This window comes from Canis lupus, chromosome 6 (assembly GCF_011100685.1).
Source record: "Canis lupus familiaris isolate Mischka breed German Shepherd chromosome 6, alternate assembly UU_Cfam_GSD_1.0, whole genome shotgun sequence".
NCBI lineage: Eukaryota > Metazoa > Chordata > Mammalia > Carnivora > Canidae > Canis > Canis lupus.
This window is the reverse complement of record NC_049227.1, coordinates 28,896,384-28,916,585: the sequence shown is the minus strand read 5'-3', so window position 1 is coordinate 28,916,585 and position 20,202 is coordinate 28,896,384. Positions and strand designations below refer to the sequence as shown.

General features: G+C 41.5%; 1 protein-coding gene across 2 annotated transcripts in view; it reads right to left on the bottom strand.

Annotated features, from left to right (window-relative positions):
* PARN (poly(A)-specific ribonuclease) overlaps positions 1-20,202 on the bottom strand; it is a 155,372-nt gene that overhangs the window by 129,861 nt on the left and 5,309 nt on the right. The window contains exons 6-12 of one of the 2 annotated variants that reach the window (XM_038540300.1): positions 14,327-14,387; positions 11,989-12,154; positions 10,275-10,340; positions 9,501-9,539; positions 7,902-7,944; positions 6,770-6,850; positions 2,544-2,627 (exon numbers count right to left, since the gene is read on the bottom strand). In XM_038540300.1, the coding sequence (XP_038396228.1) occupies positions 2,544-2,627; positions 6,770-6,850; positions 7,902-7,944; positions 9,501-9,539; positions 10,275-10,340; positions 11,989-12,154; positions 14,327-14,387 (540 nt within the window). The remainder of the gene's footprint in view (positions 1-2,543; positions 2,628-6,769; positions 6,851-7,901; positions 7,945-9,500; positions 9,540-10,274; positions 10,341-11,988; positions 12,155-14,326; positions 14,388-20,202) is intronic. The other variant, XM_038540301.1, reaches the window with a different exon arrangement.

Genomic DNA, 20,202 nt, shown 5'->3' with positions numbered 1-20,202 from the left:
ACTACCACAATGGAACACCAACTTAGATTTAGCCATCCAGGTGACACTATTTTTAACAAAAAGTATCTATCTGGTCATTACAGTGGATCTATGTCCCAGTGCATCTTCAGATACGTCTGGAAACACTGGGCTAAACATAATTACATAACATAAACAGTTACATACAAAATCTTCCCAATCCAAAAGACAAACTGTCCTTTTGGGTCAGAACACCACAGCAGTACCTGGTGCCAGATCAGGGTTTCTAAACACCATTATTCAATAAAAGAAACCAAGACTCCTTGGGGAACTCATGGATTCTAGAACTGAGGCATGGAAAACACAGCCTGAGTCTGAACATCTTGTGATCTAAGTTGGTGCTCAAAAAAGGAGAGGGGCTGGGGCACCTGAGTGGTTCAGTCAGTTAAGCATCTGACTCTTGATTACAGCTTAGGTCATGATCTCAGGGTCGTGGGATCAAGCCCCATGTTGCGCTCTGCGCTGAGTGTGGAGTCTGCATGTCGCAGTCTTCCCCTGCTTGCTCTCGCTCTCTCTCTTTCTCCCTTTCCCTCTCTCTCAAATAAATAAATAAAATCTTTAAAAACAAAAGCAAAAAAAAAAAAAAAAAAAAGCCACTGAGATTATAACAGACTGCTGAATGCTAAGGAAAAGGAACAAGTAAATGTGGTTCCTGAAAAGAACCATGAACTCAGTCGGAAAAGTGATGAAGTTCAAATAAGGCCTAGAGTTTGGTCATAGTATCATACTAGTGTTCATCTCCTGGTTCTGATAACCACATGGTCATAGGAGACATCAGCAAAAGGGGAGCAAGGTGAAGAATCTATAGAAACTCTCTACTATTTCCCTTTCTACTATTTCTCTTCTATTTCTTCTCTCGATTTCCACTATTTGCTATGAGCGTAAAATTAGTACAAAATGAAGTGTTTTAATGCTACAGAAGGGCAGCCCTGGTGGCGCAGTGGTTTAGCGCTGCCTGCAGCCCGGGGTGTGATCCTGGAGATCCGGGATCAAGTCCCACATCGGGCTCCCTGCATAGAGCCTGCTTCTCCCTCTGCCTCTGTCTCTGCCTTTCTCGCGCTCTCTCTGAATAAATAAATCTTAAAAAAAAAAAAAAAATGCTACAGAAAATACAGATTTACTAGTAAGACTAGCAGGGAAAGAATGTGGTGGGACATAAATATTTAAGAGTGTTGAGTATTCCCTGGCTTTATAGAGCCTGTTTTTAAGATGTGTTACTTCCAAATTTTAAATGTCTGGGTCACTGATAAAGGGAGCTTTCTTCATAGTATGCTTTGTGACGTTAACCACCAACGGTCAACAACACGCTGGGAATTATTCTGTAGGAGCCGGACAACAAGGAGCTGCACACAGCCAGTGAAGGCATCAGAGTCTGAACCAAGCAAACAGACTCCACCATCGGGGATGGCCACAAGGAGCTCAAAGCCAAGTGACGGCTGATGGGTCTGTATTTTAGGGCTGGCCTCAGTCAAATCAACCACTTCTCTGAAGTCTGCTGGCTAAGGATGGATAATGATGTGAGCAAATATGACCAGAAATTCCTCCTTGCTTCTCTGGATGCCTGTTAGCCACTTCTGAACAGACGCTCATCTTTGTTTCGTTTCTCTGCAGACTCATCCAACTTTCTACACTGTTCTGATGACCTCACTGACTTCTTTCACAGGGCTCTGTAACTGCCGATTATTCCCAGTTGGGGGCAGCCACAAGCCTCCCCTCAGGCACTCCCATTCTCACAAGCCTGCACCTGGTGGTGAGACAGCCACGGAACACAGAACACGGAGGGGCTCTCTACGGCCTTAAAGTGTCCTGGGTGTAAAGCTCAGCACCTAAGATTATTTCTTTTCCAAAGGGCCTTAGAAAACAAGCAAAAATGTCCACCATGCCTATCATGGAATACTCCAGCATATTTACACAAATGGTCAACACATTTTTAAAACTTATCAAGTATTATCAAGGCCATCACACAGGAGATTCCATTACAGTTATGCAGAAGAACCCAACACGATTATCTTTGTCCTCTAGGTTCTTCTAATTATGGAATAAAACGCCCTTAGTCAGATACCCCATTATTTTTCCCATTACTCCTTACTTGCTTATTCTACTTCTTAAATGGTTTTGAGAATCATAAAAGTTAGTTTCATGGAGCATATAAGGGCATCAAGCATAATCTTCCTAGACATTTTACAAGAAAAGCTTTTTTTTTTTTAATTTTTTTATCTTTAAGTAATTTCTACACCCACTGTGGGGCTTGAACTTGCTACCCTAAGATCAGCAGTCACATGCTCTACCAGTGGAGCCAGCCAGGCTCCAGTTTCACTGCCATTTTCTTGTAGGGACAAGTAAACCTTCCAGAAAATGGCGTGGATCCAATTGGCAATTATGATGTCACTGAGCACATTGTAACCACGGTTTTCCTCCATACCAGGTAAACATTCTACACACAACCAAATGGGTAATTGGCAGTGATGAGCACGCATTTCACCTTAAATGAATCGTGTTAAAAAGAAAAAGCCTGGTTCACTTACCGAATTGGCAATGGCATGAATGACTCGAGAAAATCCCACAGCATCATTCAGTTCTTCCTGATTTAGAGAAACAAACCGAGAAAACTACTGACATAAACAGATTCCTTATTTGAACAGGTTAAAGCCTAGCTCCAAAAAGCACTTTCATGTTATATTGAGTTAGCTTTAGTTTCCTGGGCTCTATCTCCATCATCCCAAACCATGCATGTGTACATATGTACAAACCTTTCTTCTGTTTCAGAACGTGGAATAAGCAAGTACCAAATTATTCATTAGTTACTAAAATAACGATGCCTAGGATTTACCCATCATTTCATATCGTTTGCTGAAATCTCCAAAGTCCAGCAAGTGGCCTTAGAAACACAAACTTTTCAAAGCTGCCACCTGCTGGCCAAATTCAATACTGCATTAAATTCTGAGGAAGCCCATCTGGCAGCTGACTGATCAAATCAAGCACTCTCCTAACTCCTGGCTTTTTTCCTTGTCAGATGCATTTTTGGACATTTATAGCACAGCACTCTGAGACTCAGCCCCACCCAGTTTCTTCTCTCTTTTCCTCCCAATGATACCTAAATAGGCTCAATTTCTCTATCTTGACACCCCATCCTCAGTGCTGAGCTGCATGCACCTGCTAACCCTTCCTGTCGCATCATAGCTGCATTACTCGACAATTCTCTGCCCATGAACTCGTTTCATTGCCAGCTCTTTGCAGCTCTCTGCTCTCTGGCCTCACTCTCTCTGAAACTGTTCATCTCTTTAAACTACCCTCAAGCTAATAAGTGTTGGCAGGGATGTGGAGAAACTGGAGCACTTGTGCCCTATTGGGGGGAATGTAAAGTGGTACAGTCGCTATGGAAAACAGTATGGCAGTTTCTCAAAAAATTAAATATAGAACTTCCATACGATCCAGCAACTTCATTTCTGGGTATATGCCCAAAAGAACCGAAAGCAAGGACTCCAAAAGAATTTGCACACCCACGATCATAGCAGTATTATTCACAAGAACCAAAAGGTAGAAGCAACCCACTGTCTATGATAGATAGAAGAAGGAATGTGGTCTATACGGACAATGGGCTACTGATCAGCCTAAAAAGGAAGGGAATTCTGACACCAGGTACAACATGCATGAACCTGGAGGACACTATGCTGAGTGAAATAAACCAACCACAAAAAGACAAATGTATGACTCCACTTACATGAGGCACCTAGAGTCGTCAAACTCAGAAGGTACAATGATGTTTGACAGGGGCTGGGGCAGGGAGCAGACAGGGAGTTACTGTTTAATGGGGACAGAGTTTCAGTTTTACAGGACAAGAACAATTACCTAAGTAACAGTTTCCTAAGATGGATGGTGGTGGCTACCCAACAAGATGGAAGCACTTAACACTACAGAACTGTACACCTAGAAACAGGATAGTATATTGTACACTATGTGTATTTTGCCACAATTAATTTTTTTTAATTTTTTGGAATATTTTTTTAAAACTTCATTTTCCTATGCAAATGTTTTAATGACATCTTTATGACTTTCTCCCAGACAATGAACTCTTGGATAGGAAAGTCATGAATCATTTGCTCTGGGGGTGCTTAAGTAGCTCAGTCAGTCAAGGGTCTGCCTTCAGCTCAGGTCATGCTCTTGGGGTTATAGTAGGATCGAGCCCCTTGTCAGACTCCCTGCTCAGTAAGGAGTCTGCTTCTCCCTCTGCTCCTCTCCCCTACCCAGTGCTTGCTCGCTCTATCTTGCTCACGCTCTAACAAATAAATCAAAAAAATCATTTGTTCTTATGCCTTCTGCATCTATCACCATGCCTGAACATACGGTGAATACACTACAACTGGTGAATAACTAATTCGACCCTAATTCCTATACCAGTGTCCATTCTTCCTTGTGACCAGAGGTCTTGTCAAGTGGATGAAAATCTGAATTCCTGGAATAATGAGAACTGTGCTGGAGTCCCTGCTAAATATCCCAGTTCCCTTGGGTCTCAAACTTCTGTCTTGTTCTCCTCTGTCCTCTGGATTGGAATTCTAGCTCTCAAAACTGTTATTAAACTTTTACTGCAACACTTAATAATTATTATTTTATTTTATTTTTTTTTTTTTTTTTTAATAATTATTATTTTAAAAAAAGAAAAACTACTCCCAAGGCTAAACCCAGTAGCCACATCTCAGTCTTTATTCTTCTCCTCTGCTGACATTCCCCTCTTGGAACATTCTGCTTGGCTGCTGGTCTCAAGACTCTCCGGGCACATTCTTCTCCTTCTGCCTAAGATCTAAGGCTAGATCCCTCAAGCACCTACCCCAGACCATCTTACTCTCATTCTTCAGTGCAAGGTAGGTGCTCCAGCCCAGGCCCGGTGTCCCCACCAATGAGAGCCACACCTAGTTCTCACCTCACCTTCTCTACTGAGCTCCAGAATGACAAGTCTGTCTATAGGACACCCACTACTGGATGCCCCAAGACATCTAAAATGTCATTGAGTCAAAAACAGAGGGTGACATCATTTTCCACTGTTGGGGGACAGCTCTGCCATGATGCCATAGTGATCTTGCATGTATCCACATATCACATAGGCAAAGGCCTGAGTCACGACCCATCTCTGTGTTGGTGGAACAGCCCAGGAAGAGCGGGTGGGAGGCCAAGGCTTGTGAGGAGCTGCTATGAGGCCATCTCCTACCTGCCTCCCTCTCTCCAGTCAGGAGTACTTCTCACTACCTCCCAGGTTCTGATGAGGCATGGGGCTTTCTGCCCCACCCTCCTTTGCAGAAGAGAGCTACAACAGAGAAAAGCACTCAGCTACAGTCTAGAACTGGCTCCTTAGTAATGGGGCAGCCAAAACTCCCGCTGCAGTCTCCTGGCCCTTTGGTTTTAGTGTTGTCTTTTTGGCATGTGGGACCAAATGCAGCTGGCACCTCTGGCTTATCTTCCTTCTCTATATAAGCAATAAACTATCTAAATCCAACAGTAGCTTTTTGTCCCTTTACTGATTGAATCAGTCAGCTGTGGCCCTGCCTTATGCATGTGTGAGCTCTTGGTCTCCTCTGCCTGTGTCTCCCTACCAGTATCACTCTGGCCCTCCCCATCTGACACCAGTCTACCCAGTTGCTCAAAATTATGGCTTGAGTATCTTTCTTTTATTCCCTCCACTTTTTTCTCTTTTTTTTAAGGTAGTCTGGCTAGGTTGCATGACAATTTTTTTTTAATTTCATTTATTTATTCATGAGAGACACACAGAGAGAGAGAGAGGTAGAGACACAGGCAGAGGGAGAAGCAGGCTCCATGCAGGGAGCCCAACATAGGACTCGATCCTGGGTCTCCAGGACCATGACCTGGGCCAAAAGCAGCGCTAAACCACTAAGCCACCTGGGCTGCCCTCCCCTCCACTTTCAGTGCCCACACTCAATTCCAAATTCCACTGATTCTACCTTCTAAATATCTCCAGGTTCCACCTAAATTACTACTCACTATCCTATTCCAACCTACTGACATCTCATAGCTAGGTTACTCCACAGCATAATTGTTCTATCTCCCTGCCTCTGGTCCTCCTCTGGAATCCACTCTCCAGACAGCAACCAGAGTGATGCTCTCTAACAATGCAAATACAGCCATGTCATCCTAATCTATTGAATCACAGGTTCCGCAGTTTGTTTTAGGAAAACCAGCAACTGTGCCCGAAGCTAAACACAGCAATATTAGCAGTTCAGTGACACACAATCTGAATGATGCGTGCAGTTCAGTGACACACAATCTGAATAATGACCAAGGATACTTTCTTCAAGACTGATTCACACAGGCAAAGGCTGGTGCTGGTCAACCACCATGTCAGACTCACTTTGGTGGCTATGTCTAAGTTTTTAACCTTGGGGATGCCTGGGTGGCTCAGTGGTTGAGCATCTGCCTTTGGCTCAGGGTGTGATCCTGGAGTCCTGGGATCAAGTCCCACATAGGGCTCCCCGCATGGAGCCTGCTTCTCCCTCTGCCTGTGTCTATGCCTCTCTGTGTGTGTGTGTGTGTGTCTCTCATGAATAAATAAATAAAATCTCTAAAAAAAATTTTAACTTTAAGTTACCCTCGTTCTGTTCTAGGTTTCTCTGCCAATTCAATACTGCTATGGTAGGACACTATTCATCACGCTGAATGTGACACAAGACCTACAAACATACAGAAAGGCCTAAGTCAGTATCGAGTTGTCGTTTCTCACCCAAAGAACGTGAAAATGACTCACCTGTTCCTTAGCGAGTTTCTGCTGCTCCCTCCTCTTACGCTCTTCTTCATCTACTTTGCTGATGACGATGTAGCGCTCCTTCTAAAAGACATAAAGCAGAAGTACAACTTTCAGGAAGCAATCTGATCTCAAACAATCCAGATTCTGCTACCATTCGGAGTTATATGTTTTGCCAGCACACAGCCTTTCATGGGCTAAACATGCTGAAAGCATTTTGAAATGCCACCAAAAACTGAGCTGGTGTGTTACAAACCAAAATTCTGCCTCTGTGCTTGCATGACGTTTGCCTGCAGTTTATTAATTCAACCCAACAGAGGTCAGTTCAAAATATCAACAGACTACAAGAATAAGACACTTTCCATGATGAACACTAAGAAGTTATGCTTCATGTAAATGTGAATTTCTAAACAGTTGGCTTTAAAATAAAATTTCTGTATATTTTGATGACCTAAGGAAAAAAATCCTGGACTCCCTGGTGTCAGAAAACTAATCCCTTCTTTCTCATGTATTCTACTTTGTATCAATTAAGCACACCACACCCTGTGTCAAAGTTTGAGATTTATCTTCTAGCTAGAGTTTTCCATTTACTTCATCTCTTATTTCATCTGACATCTGACTTAAGAGCAACCACAAAATTCTTAAGAGCATCCACAAAATTCTGAAATTCTAAAATTTTCCTAAAGAAGCCCACCACCAGCCTCCCAGTAGCCATTACGGTTCCATCATCGCATCTCTGCGATGGAATACATGCCATAGCAATGCTGATGCTTAATGCCGCAGATTCTATCATTTAATTTCATGTGCCCATCTAACAGGAAGCCACTTTTTTCATGTAGAGCACCATAACTTTCTACCACAATTAGAATGCATACTAACATTTACATACTTTCAAGTTAACAAAGCATGTTCATGTCCGCTAACCCACAAAATAGCTGTGAAACAGGGACAGACTGTCATTGTCAGGCTTGTCCCCAGAGTACCAATGAGGAAGACAAGGCTTCCAGATCCAGAGGTGACATGACTTGCCCAAGGTCACCCAGTTCATAGGAAGCACAGCCAGGAGTCAACCCTGACTCTTAGCATGTCAATATATCATTCCATGTGTTTGGCCCTGGATAGTTCTTGGGGTTACCTTTTCAGTTTCTAAAGTGTCAACATGAATGCCTTTGGGATACCTAAAGAAGAGAGAGAGACAACGGGACATCACTAGAGGAGACAATGACAGCTAAAACCCTAGGTATTTTCAAAGCAACTCTATGGCTGTAATTTAGTTAACTTTCATTAATATATATACTACTATAATGAAGACTTTCTAGTAAGTCTTGTCCATAATATTGCAGCTGCCAAATGTTTCTCTATGTCTGCTTTTAAAAGTCAGGAGTGCATCGGATTTCAAATTAAATTTTTTAGGACACAGGCATCTTCTGACAAGTCATGCATCACATAATACATTCAGCTCATTACCACACAGTCAAATCTCGCTTCCAAATATAGTAACATTTACTTCCTAGGTGAAATTTTGAAGGTCATTTTAGATAATACAGGGCATACATAGAGGTCTGAGGTAAGTTAACTCTGCTATACTTTGACATGGTAATTTGCAATAGCCAAGGAAAGGAATCTGGAACCTACATGGAGTACACTGCAAGGGTAACACAACAGGAAAGGAGCCCAGTCAGAGGACAATGGTCCTTTTCCCATTTATTCAAAGTAAATTCCAAGTATACACATCATTGCAGATTCTAATGGGAGAACAAGAACCTCAAAGTCAAATATAAACATCCAACTGTTCAACACTAATGTTCAAATTGTGGATTAGAGAGCCACTTGGAAAATACAGAAATAGGGTGCCTAGGTGACTCAGTCAGTTTAGCATCCTACTCTTGATTTCAGTTCCAGTCGTGACCTCAAGGTCATGACATCAAGCCCCAAGTCAGACTCCCTGCTCAGATCGGAGTCTGCTTGAGATTTTCTCCCTCACCCTCTGCCCCTCTGTTCCACAACCCCCCTCACATGCACATACTCTCTCTCTCTCTCTTAAAAAAAAAAAAAAGATTTCCACAGAAATCTATGGAAACACATCCAGAAAAATACATGCACATAACAATGGATGCGATTTTGGGGGATTCACAGACCTCCTGAAACTCACCCATGGCCCAACCCCTGCTTTAAAAAGAGCATTCATCTGAGCTATTTCTTAGATCTCAAAACCCAGGGATGCCTGGGTATTTCAGCAGTTGAGCATCTTCCTTCAGCTCAGGATGTGATCCCAGTCCGGGGATCGAGTCCTGCATCAGGCTCCCTGCGAGGAGACTGCTTCTCCCTCTGTCTGTGTCTCTGCCTCTCTCTGTGTCTCTCATGAACAAATAAATAAAAATCTTAAAAAAAAAAAAAAATCCCGAGACTCAATCTGTATCATACACCTTCAAAGACCAGAACACTATACATCCAGAACTTCATGGACTTAAGACCAAATTGATAATGAAAAGAAAATTTTAAAGGCTTAAAATCATCTGCTAGGAAATAACAACAAAAAAAATAGTGGGTATTCAAGGAACTTAAGGAGTAGGGGGAAGTAACACAATTAAAGAACAGCCCAAGAATGTGCTATGATCAAATCATTACAAACTGCAGAATCTCAAAAGTGAAAAAAGAGCTAAAGGATAATACTTAGTTTTAAATCCTGGGTCCCTCACAGAGCTCTCACATACAATATAATATAAACACTTACTTCCAGCTCAAAGTCTGATAGATTAGTTTTCTTTGGAACCTATAAAAACAAAAGAGAAGATACTGATTTGGGCTCATTAAAAGAAATCCTAACTGATCAAGCACTGGCTGAGAAAGACATTTAACTTTTAAAAGCAACTCCATGAGATGTGACAGGTAAGACACACACAAAAACAGGCAGGATGTTTGCGGTGGCAGGATCCTTTGCCACTTGTCTTCATCAGAATGTTCTTTAATATTATTCTATCACATTTTTCGAGGATGTAAAAGTTCTTGTCTAACCACAGCATCGCTTCCTGTGGCTGTACGATGACTTTCAAATAGGCGCATGCATTAAAACACTTTTTGAAGCTAGTCTCAAAGTAAAAGGGAAGTAAGGTATTTGAGTCACTGCCTCTTTGAAACGCTGACATTTTTTTACTGCAGAGAGAAATTCAAAGGAGAGAAGGGGGCTGACAGTGAATTCTTCCCTTCGAAGCGTTCATGGATCAAGCACTCCTCAAGGCTAACATAATTATGCCACTCTAGAGGGTACATTAAAGCCAAAGATGCATGAGTGTTTTCTCCCCTCCAGCACAAGACAGACTGTTCATTCAGTGTCTCAATATACCATTGTCCTCACTGTGTTAATGCTAAAGTTAGTGCTGACATCTTGGAAACATACAAATAATAAAAAGACTGCGAATGTGTGTTTCAAAGACCAAAATGGAGCCCATGCCAGAAATCATCCACCACTCCAAAAAAAGAACATATGGGAATATTCAGGGCAACTAACCCAGTGCATGGCTCTAAATCCAAGTTCTTGCTTTCTTCACTTTGTAGTAAATTTTCTATTTTCTCTCTGAGGAATTAGAATGAAAACATCAACATCAATATCTTTAAAGGAATGAAGTCATCAACCAAGAGAATCACCATACTCAGAAGCAATCTAACCATAGGCACATAGGACAGTGTGACTCTACCCAGTCAGGTTATAAGTTTTTAGCTACACTTAAAAGTTATACGTGGTTTTTTTTTTTTTTTTTTTTTTATTTATTTATGATAGTCACAGAGAGAGAGAGAGAGAGAGGCAGAGAAACAGGGAGAGGGAGAAGCAGGCTCCATGCACCAGGAGCCCGATGTGGGACTTGATCCCGGGTCTCCAGGATCGCGCCCTGGGCCAAAGGCAGGCGCTAAACCGCTGCGCCACCCAGGGATCCCAAAAGTTATACGTGGTTACACATAAAAATATTTTATTGGAGGGGAGCGGGGGGCAGCAAGCAGTTGGTTAAGCATCCAACTCTCAGTCTTAGCGAAGGTTGTGATCTCAGGGTCGTGTGATCAAGCCCCATGTGGGGCGCCCTGCTCAGCATGGAGTCTACTTGAGATTCTCTCTCCCTCTCCCTTTGCCCCTCCTACTTGTGCTTTCTCTCTCCCTCTTTCTCTGTCTCAAACTAAATAAATAAATCTTTTTAAAAAATACTTTATGGGGCACCTGGGTAGCTCAGTGGTTAAGCATCTGCCTTTGGCTCAGGTTGTGATCCAGGATCAGGTCTTGCATTGGGTTCCCCAAAAGAAGCCTGTTTCTCCCTCTGCTTGTGTCTCTGTCTCTCTGTGTCTCTCAGGAATAAATAAATAAAATCTTAAAACACTTTATGTGGACATATTCTTTTTGTTGTTATTATTCACAAGTTAGTAAAACTTCTCAAGGATTCATCAATACAAGTAATTTAAATTTTTACTTTTCTAGGGGAAGGAGAGTAGGGGGCTGGGCAAATGGGTGAAGGGGAAAGGGAGATACAGGCTTCCAGTTATGAAATAAGTAAGTCACAGGAATAAGAAGCAGAGTACAAGGAATACCATCAATGATACTGTAATAGTGAAATAATGAGACAGATGGGAGCTATGCTTTTGAACAGAGCATCATGTACAAACCTGTCAAATCACTAAGTTGTACACCTGAAATTAATATAACACTGTATGTCAACTATACTCAAGTAAAATTAAGTAATTAATTAATTTTTACTTTTTTGGTAAAGCAGTTATACCGAAAACGCAGTAAAACCAGATGCTCCTCCAGGGGCAGGTCTGCGACTGCCAGGGGCAGTTTCTGCTAGTCAGAAACTCCATTCAAAGAAACAAAATAAAACAAAACAAACAAAAATGGGGATATCCTGCAAACATCTGGATGAGTCTATTTTGTTCCCCTGCCTTCAGACAAACTGGACGGTGGTTATCAGGCGGGCCCTTGATCCACGCAGGAGGTACGCCCACTGGCTAAGAGTCTCTTGCCTAATGACATGTGGGAAGTCTCAGGGCAGTACACAAGATTCTATTTAACAATGTGCTATGATTACACAAAATTAGGTATGACACAATGAAACCCTGCCATTCACCCTATCACACCTGCATGCACTATGTGCGCGCAGCTCAACCTTAAAATATAGATGTCAGTCCGGCCCCAACATACATTTACATAACGTCCATTCAGTTTCAGTTTGGGAACTTACACCACTTGGTCAATAAACTTCTTCTGGTCCTCAGGAATTGTCACAGGACATTTTGAAGTGTTTGGAGATACATAAGACAGAGCTCCTGCACCATTGGACTGCAGACGTTTTTCATCATACTGCTCTCTTAACTGTCTTTCTTCTTCATGATTTAAATATGGAATTCCTAAGTGTAATTTTAAAAAGAAAGCATTAGCAGAAGTAACACCACATAAATATTTTAACAGAAAAATTTTTGAATGAACCAATGAATCTAAAACACTCAGGAAAGGCTTAACATATATAATCATATCCCAATAAGTCAACAGAAAAGCAAATGATTTTGAAATACGTCTGTCTGTTCATTTGCTCCCATCATTCATCCTTCTTTCAACAAATGCTCATTCGGCACTTAACATTGGGCCAGGCATTGTATCCAGCACAAGGGAGCTAACAGTGAACAAAGGAGATGCACCCTGCTCTGTGGTGAAGGGGGTGGCTTTGGACGAGATGATCAGAGGTCATTTTTAGGGAAGACCCGAAGGTCACCAAAGGGTCAGGGGAAGAGCACTGCAGGCAGAAGAACAAGTATAAATGCCTAGAGGATGGAATGGCACAGACTGCTCCCAAACCAGCAAGGAAGGTGGCCGGACCAGAACACGGTGAGCAGGAGAATAGTGCAACATCGACATGGAGAGGATGTGCAAGACTGTGCAGGCCTTTACAAGCCATGGCAAGAATTTACTTTATTCTAAGACCAATGGAATGCCATTAGAAGGTCTTAAGCAAGATAATTACATTATCTGCTTCTCGTTTCTAAGAGATCATCTTGACTCTTGAAGGCTGAAGGCGGGGTAAATGTGTGGGCATGGCTTGATTTACAGTGAGACCTCATTTACACAGTAAACTGTAAACTGTGTCTCTCAAGAATAAATAAATAAAATCTTAAGAAAAAAAAAAGAAGAAACACAAGGAGAATGAGGCACACTCCCATTTAGCTGTTTCTCTCCTTTTCCGAAAATAAAGCCATCAGGCTGGAAATGATACATCCATAGAGACCAGTTAAGGAAGTTCTTTCAAAAGATTTCTGCACTTATTCCAATATAGTGCTCTAACTACAAATGGAATTTTGTATTTTCTTTATTTATTTTTTCTAGGTAGGCTCCTTGCTCAGCACGGATTCCAATGTGGGGCTCAAACTCACGACCTTGAGATCAAGGCCTGAGCTGAGATCAAGAAGAGTTGGATGCTTAACTGACTGAGCCACCCAGGTGCCCCCTTGGAATCTGTATTTTGTAAAGCTTTCGAGTCAAATATGAGCCAATGGAGAAAAATTTTTAGAACACCCAAACTGTGTGCTCAAGCCCAGCTCATTCACTCACTGTGTTAGTCTGGGCTCCAAGAATCTTTCTCTTGCTATTTCCAAGTCAAAATCATCAATAAAAATTAAGAGGCAGCATCAGTGAGGCAAGTAAAAAACACCATGGCATGCGTTCTAAAGGGTTCACAAGACCATTTCGCTGATGGGAAGAGAATTTTGAGTCTATCTTCCAGTAGTTTTGTTGAGAAAACTCTCCTTCCTGAACTCAATAATTTGGCATTCACGGTGGAAAAGAATGTAACTTATGAGACAAATTAAAAGTAGTTATTGACCTTCCCACAGCAGCTGCTTAAAACCGTGGGGAAAACCAGAGGCTCTCCCAAACACTTGGAAGGCAAAACATTCTGGTGGGGACTTTACCGCCCAGTATTCACTCATGAATATTGGGTCACTTCCTTGACATAGCAGACGACTCCAGCTTTCAAAGCATCAGGGATATGAAATGAATGAGATGTGGTCCCTTTCCTCAGGGTGTCCACCCACCTGTCACACCAGCCAGTGAGCCAACATGACTATGGTCTATGCAGACTTTTTTTCTCCCATGAGAAACATTTCCAATTATAAAACAAGCGCTACTTGAAATGGGGAGTTTTCATTACAGCATTTCTAGCAGTTACTTTTTAATGTACTCTACCAGTTATCTCGCTGGAAGAAAACAAGGAAGTGTTCCCCTCAGGTGGCCTGTTAGGACCACTAAGTCACACCAGTAGGAGAATAAACCTCACCCAATAAAATCAGAAGTAAGTGAGGCCTTGTTAGAGAGAAATGAAGTAGTGTCTACTCTTCCCATTCAGCTCACAGGTGACAACGAGGCTAAAATTTTTAAAAGGCATGATGAAAGAATTTTTTAAAAACTCTAAGGCTGCACATGGTATACCAGGACTCTTGAGATTCTGTGTCAGACGGCAGGCACAAAAAGATAATTCTCAATCAAATCCAAATTTACAAGCTCTAAGGATAAGTCACATATAATCTTACCATTGCGGAAAACTTTATTAAAATCAAATCCTTGGCTTGCTAGAAAGTCAATGCTTGAGCTCTGAAACAGGAGTGAACAGAACATACATTTTGGTGATATTGGCGGCAGATATGTGAACAGAAGCAGGGAGGTAGCTCAGACATGTTAACAAAAACAGGCAGCCAAGGAAATAGCATGCCAGAGGTCAGAAAATTAGGCTTTCTACTCCAAGGCTGCCAAATAATCCATTCATTTAAACTATCTGGGCTCGGGACACCTGGGTGGCTCAGCAGTTGGGTGCCTGCCTTTGGCTCAGGTCGTGATCCCTGCAAAGAGCCTGCTTCTCCCTCTGCCTATGTCTCTGCCTCTCTCTCTCCCTCAGTCTGTGTCTCTCATAAATAAATAAATCTTTAAAACATAAATAAACTATCTGGGCTCTTCTTCTTTAGAGCTTATAAAACAAATATCCTTTGTTTCACAATATTTGAGAAAATTGTAAAGGCAAATACATATTCTCCCAAAAGGCAGAAAACTCCTGATCCTTGTACTGAGTAGGAAACTATAAAAAAAATAAAATGTACCGACATTCTCTTACCACCAGTTCACACTTAGAGTAGCTCACATGTGCAAGTAACACATCACAGTAGATTCTGAAAACCGAAAACGTTAGCTGGGCATTCTTTACATTCAAGATCAAAAATAGAGAAAAGTTCCCAGTACCAAGACCGATTACACAAACAATCTCAAACCTACTATAAGCTACACTATAGAAGTTTAAATGAAAACAGGGGATCCCTGGGTGGCGCAGCGGTTTGGCGCCTGTCTTTGGCCCAGGGCGCGATCCTGGAGACCCGGGATCGAATCCCACGTCGGGCTCCCGGTGCATGGAGCCTGCTTCTCCCTCTGCCTGTGTCTCTGCCTCTCTCTCTCTCTGTGACTATCATAAATAAATAAAAATTAAAAAAAAAAAAGAAAACATTAAGAAAATACTATGATACATGGCATCCACAAATGGCAAATCACAAAGTTCTTGACTCGATCTAACCAAAGAGCAGGAAATATGACCATAGCTACTCTAATTTCGTTTTTTTTTTTTAATATTATATTTATTTATTCATGAGAGACACAGAAAGAGAGGCAGAGACATGGGCAGAAAGACAACCAGGCTCCTAGGGAGAACCTGATGCGTGACCTGATCCCAGGACCCCAGGATCACACCCTGAGCTGAAGGCAGACACTCAACCACTGAGCCACCCAGGCATCCCTAGCTACTCAATTTCTTGTTTTAAGTCAGAACATGAGAGGGTGACACATCTTAGTCATTTTGATCTGGTTCCTCATAGAACTACCTTTCCTGAACTTTACTGTGTCAGGATACCAACATCCCAGATGAGGGACATTGTACCAGTCCCGTTACACTTGTGACAGTATTCACTTGAGACACATAGCTGAAGACAAGGTTTTCTGTATTTGTGATTGCTTTATGGTAATGAAAGTTGCATGTTCTCATGACCTCCTTTGCTCCGATCCTCTGGGCCACAGAAGTGTGGGTGTGTTTCCCCCAGCTCAGCTGCTAGAAAGCACAGAGATGAAGAGTGGAGACTTTCTCTGACACAAACTCTGTGTTCTAATCACACTGTACAAAGCACATCTTCATTTTTCTTTGCTTTCAATTTTTCCTTTACTCATTTTTTAGGTCTTGTGTCAAAAGGTAAATAACGAATTTATCTTTATTTGCCAACACAAATTCTTTTTAAAACCTGGCAGAGATGTAAAAAAGACTATCTTAAAAAAAAAAAAAAAAGACTATCTTACCCTACCACCACCACACACATGTACACACGCACATGGCCTTCCATTAGTTCCAGGTTTTCTGTGGTTTGAAACGTGCAATTCCCCACCCCCACCCACATCTTCCCTTTTTATCCTGTTCTGAACCAAGACCCAATGTCTTCTGACTTGGACCACAACCCTCCTTTCTGTCTACCGTTCCTGAGTATTCTTTTTTTTTTTTAAGATTTTATTTATTTATTCATGAGAGACACACACACATAGAGAGAGGCAGAGACACAGGCAGAGGGAGAAACAGGCTCCATGCAGGGAGCCTGACGTGGGACTCAATCCCGGGTCTCCAGGATCACACCTTGGGCTGAAGGGGCGCTAAACTGCTCAGCCAACAGGGCTGCCCCGTTCCTGAGTATTCTTACAGCTCTGCCCACTGAAATACCCCATCACTGACAGAGGCACTAAAAGATGGACTAAGGAAAGGCCTTTCTGTCCCTGTCACTAGAGTCCAAAATATCCTAACTTCCTTCTCTTTAAATATCCAGCCAAAGGTTCATCTGTCCCTTTCTGAATCTATGTATTTTCCACTCAAACAACACCCTTCAGGTTATACAACTTAATGTCTTATTTAATGCCACTGAACTTAAAAACTACTTAAAATGCACTGGGTGTTATATTTTGGCAAACTGAATTAAAATAAAGTATTTTTCTAAAAAAGTACTTAAAATGATGGGGTGCCTGAGTGACTCAGTCAATTAAGCATCAGTCTTCAGCTCAGGTCATGGTCTCGAGATCCTGGAATCAAGCCCGATGGTGGGGAGCAGGGGGCGTCGGGGGGTGATGTCTCTGGTAGCAAGGAGTCTGCTTCTCCCTCTCCCTCTGCCCCTCCTCCCCACCCCCACTTGTGCACTCTAATAAAATCTTTTAAAAAAACCTACTTAAAATTATGAATTTTGTTATGTATTACTTACCATAATTTTTTTTTTAAATCCTAGAACCTACAAAATCTATTTGAAATTAGAATCCATGACCTTTGATTTGCCCTAATTACACCACTTTCAGGATTCAAAGAATGAGCACCGCTATTTGGGAGAACAATTTCAGGCATCCATCAAAATTTCATATGCAGACGCCCTATGAGTCAGCAACTCCCCTTCTAGGAAATCTGTCAAAAAATTCTATAGGGCGCCCGAGTGGCTCAGTCAGTTAAGCGTCTGCCTTCAGCTCAGGTCATGATCCCAGGGTCCTGGGACTGAATGAGCCCCAAGTAGGGAGCCTGCTTCTCCTTCTGTCCCTCCCCACCACTCATACCCTAATAAATAAATAAAATGTTTTTTAAATCCTATAAAAATACTCCTACATATCTGTGGCACCTAACTGGCTCAGTCAGTGGAACATACAACTCTTGATCACAGGGTGGTGAGTTCGAGTCCCTCACTGGATGTAGAGCTTACTTAAAAAGAAAAAATTCCTACATATACACCAACACATACTACACACGAATGTTTACAACACTGTTTAAAATAAGGGAACCTTTGGGGAGCCTGAGTGGCTCAGTCGGTTAAGCATCTCTTAGTTTCAATTCAGGTCATGATTTCAGGGTTGTAAGGTCAAGTCCCATGTCAGATTGCATGCTGGCCTAGGAGCCTACAGAGGATTCTCTCTCCCTCTGCCCCCTCCCCTGCTCTCTTTCTCTCAAAAGAAAAGGGGGGGGGAATCTTTGGAAAAGTTCTACATTCCAATTAAATAAATTACATACATCCACACTGTGAAATATGAAGAAACTGTGTTGAGTGGAAAATACATGTTACATAAAATATGAATATTAGGAATCTGTAAATATTTTAAAAAGATAAACATGTGTGTAGATCTATGGATACAGATGGTCCCCTACTTAACAATGGCTCATATTAAGATTTTTCCACTTCACAGTGATGCAAAAGCAGTATGTACTCAGTAGTAACTTTACGTTGAATTTTGAATTGGGATCTTTTCTGGGCCAGAGATATATACAGCACAATACTCTCTTATGATCCTGGGCAGTGGCAGCTTCCACTCAACCACACAAACACAAGCACTTAGAACCATTCTATACTCATGCAATCATTCCTCTTTTTTTTCTAAGATGTTATTTTTAAACCTTCATGAGGCTCAAACTCACAACCTTGAGATCAAGAGTTGTATGCTCTACTGACTGAGCCAGCCAGGCACCCTGCCCATACAACCATCCTACGTTTCACTTTCAATATGGTATTTGACAAATGATGAGACTGTTAACATTATATTACAAAATAGGCTTTGTGTTAGATGATTTTGCTCAATAGCAGGCTAATGTAAGTGTTCTGAGCACCTTTATGATGTTCAATAGGTCAGGGGTACCAAAAGCAGTTTTGACTTACAAGATTTCCAACTTTACAGTGAGTTTATTGGGACATGCCACCAATCTAAGTGGAAGAAATCTGTGTAGGAATACAAGTATATAAAAGTTAAGAAAGGGACGCCTGGGTGACTCAGTGGGTTAAGTGTCTACCTTCGGCTCAAGCCATGATCTCAGTGTCCTGGGATCGCCCACCCCCTGTTCATGCTCTGCCTCTCAAATAAATAACATAAAATCTTTAAAAAAAAAAAAAAAAGTCACGACAAAAGGAGGGAAGGAGGTGTCCCAGGGAAGAGGATATATTAAAACAAAACAGGGATCCCTGGGTGGCGCAGTGGTTTGGCGCCTGCCTTTGGCCCAGGGCGCAATTCTGGAGACCCGGGATCGAATCCCACGTCGGGCTCCCGGTGCATGGAGCCTGCTTCTCCCTCTGCCTGTGTCTCTACCTCTCTCTCTCTGTGTGTGCCTATCATAATAAAATAAAAATAAAAATAAAAATAAAATAAAATAAAATAAAATAAAATAAAATAAAATAAAATAAAATAAAAAAATAAAATAAAATAAAATAAAAAATAAAAAAAATAAAAAAGAAAGCCATCTCTTATAAAAAAAATAAAAAATAAAAAAATAAAACAAAACAAAACAAAACTCATTTTTTTACTCTATAGATAGCAGCAATGCTCTGATATTTCACAATCATTTATGTATCTTCAGTGAATTCAACATTTGAGGCTCGACTAGAAAAATAAAAAGGAGAAGAAAAAGAGATGAAAACAATGTAAATGCCTAAATACAGAAAAGAAATTGACAAATGCCAGAAAGGAAGGAGGCAAGGGGCTGGGCGAAATGGGTAAAGGGAAATGGAAGGTAGAGGCTTCTAGGCATGGATTGAATAAAGTCATGGGAACACAATAATATTTTAATAGCCTTGTTCGGTGACAGGTGGTAGCTATACTTGTGAGCACACCATGACATATAGAGATGCCGAATCACTATGTTGTATACCTGAAACTAATGTAATACTATTTATCCATGTACTCAAAAAAAATTTTTTTTAAGATTTTATTTATTCATGAGAGACACAGAGAGACGAGGGGGGCAGAGACATAGGCAGAGACAGTAGCAGGCTCCAGGGAGGGAGCCCAATGTGGGACCCGATCCCAGGACTCCAGGATCACACCCTGGGCTAAAGGCAGACGCTTAACTGCTAAGTCACCCAAGCATCCCAAAATTTTTTTTTACATAATGTGAATCCCTCCTATTCCACTGGACAGGAACAGCCCCTGGGAGAGTGTGTGGTTCTTAGTCAGCCTGTTCTTCCCTTTCCTGCCTAGTGTGTAAGCAACTCACTGTGTGTACAGATGTTTATTTTTCAGAAGAACCTATTATGTTACTCTACTTCCAAACCCTATCTGTTTTAAGGGTGATAAGAGCTTTCCAAGAGTGTTTTCACCCCGCTCTCTGACTTTAGAAACTAACTCCCTTGTAAGATGCAACTCTGCCCTAGAATTTTAAATAAAACAGATACCACAGTGGATGGAGAACCCGAAAAAAAAAAAAAAAAAAAACTAAAAATTCAAAGATATTATCATTCACCTTATCCATACAATTCACAAGTTTACATACTAAATTTAAACCTTTTCTCTGCCTTTGCTTTTTCCAGACTAAAAAATTGCAATGTTGATTCCATTGTCCATTTTGTTTTTTAAAGATTTCATTTATTTATTTGAGAGA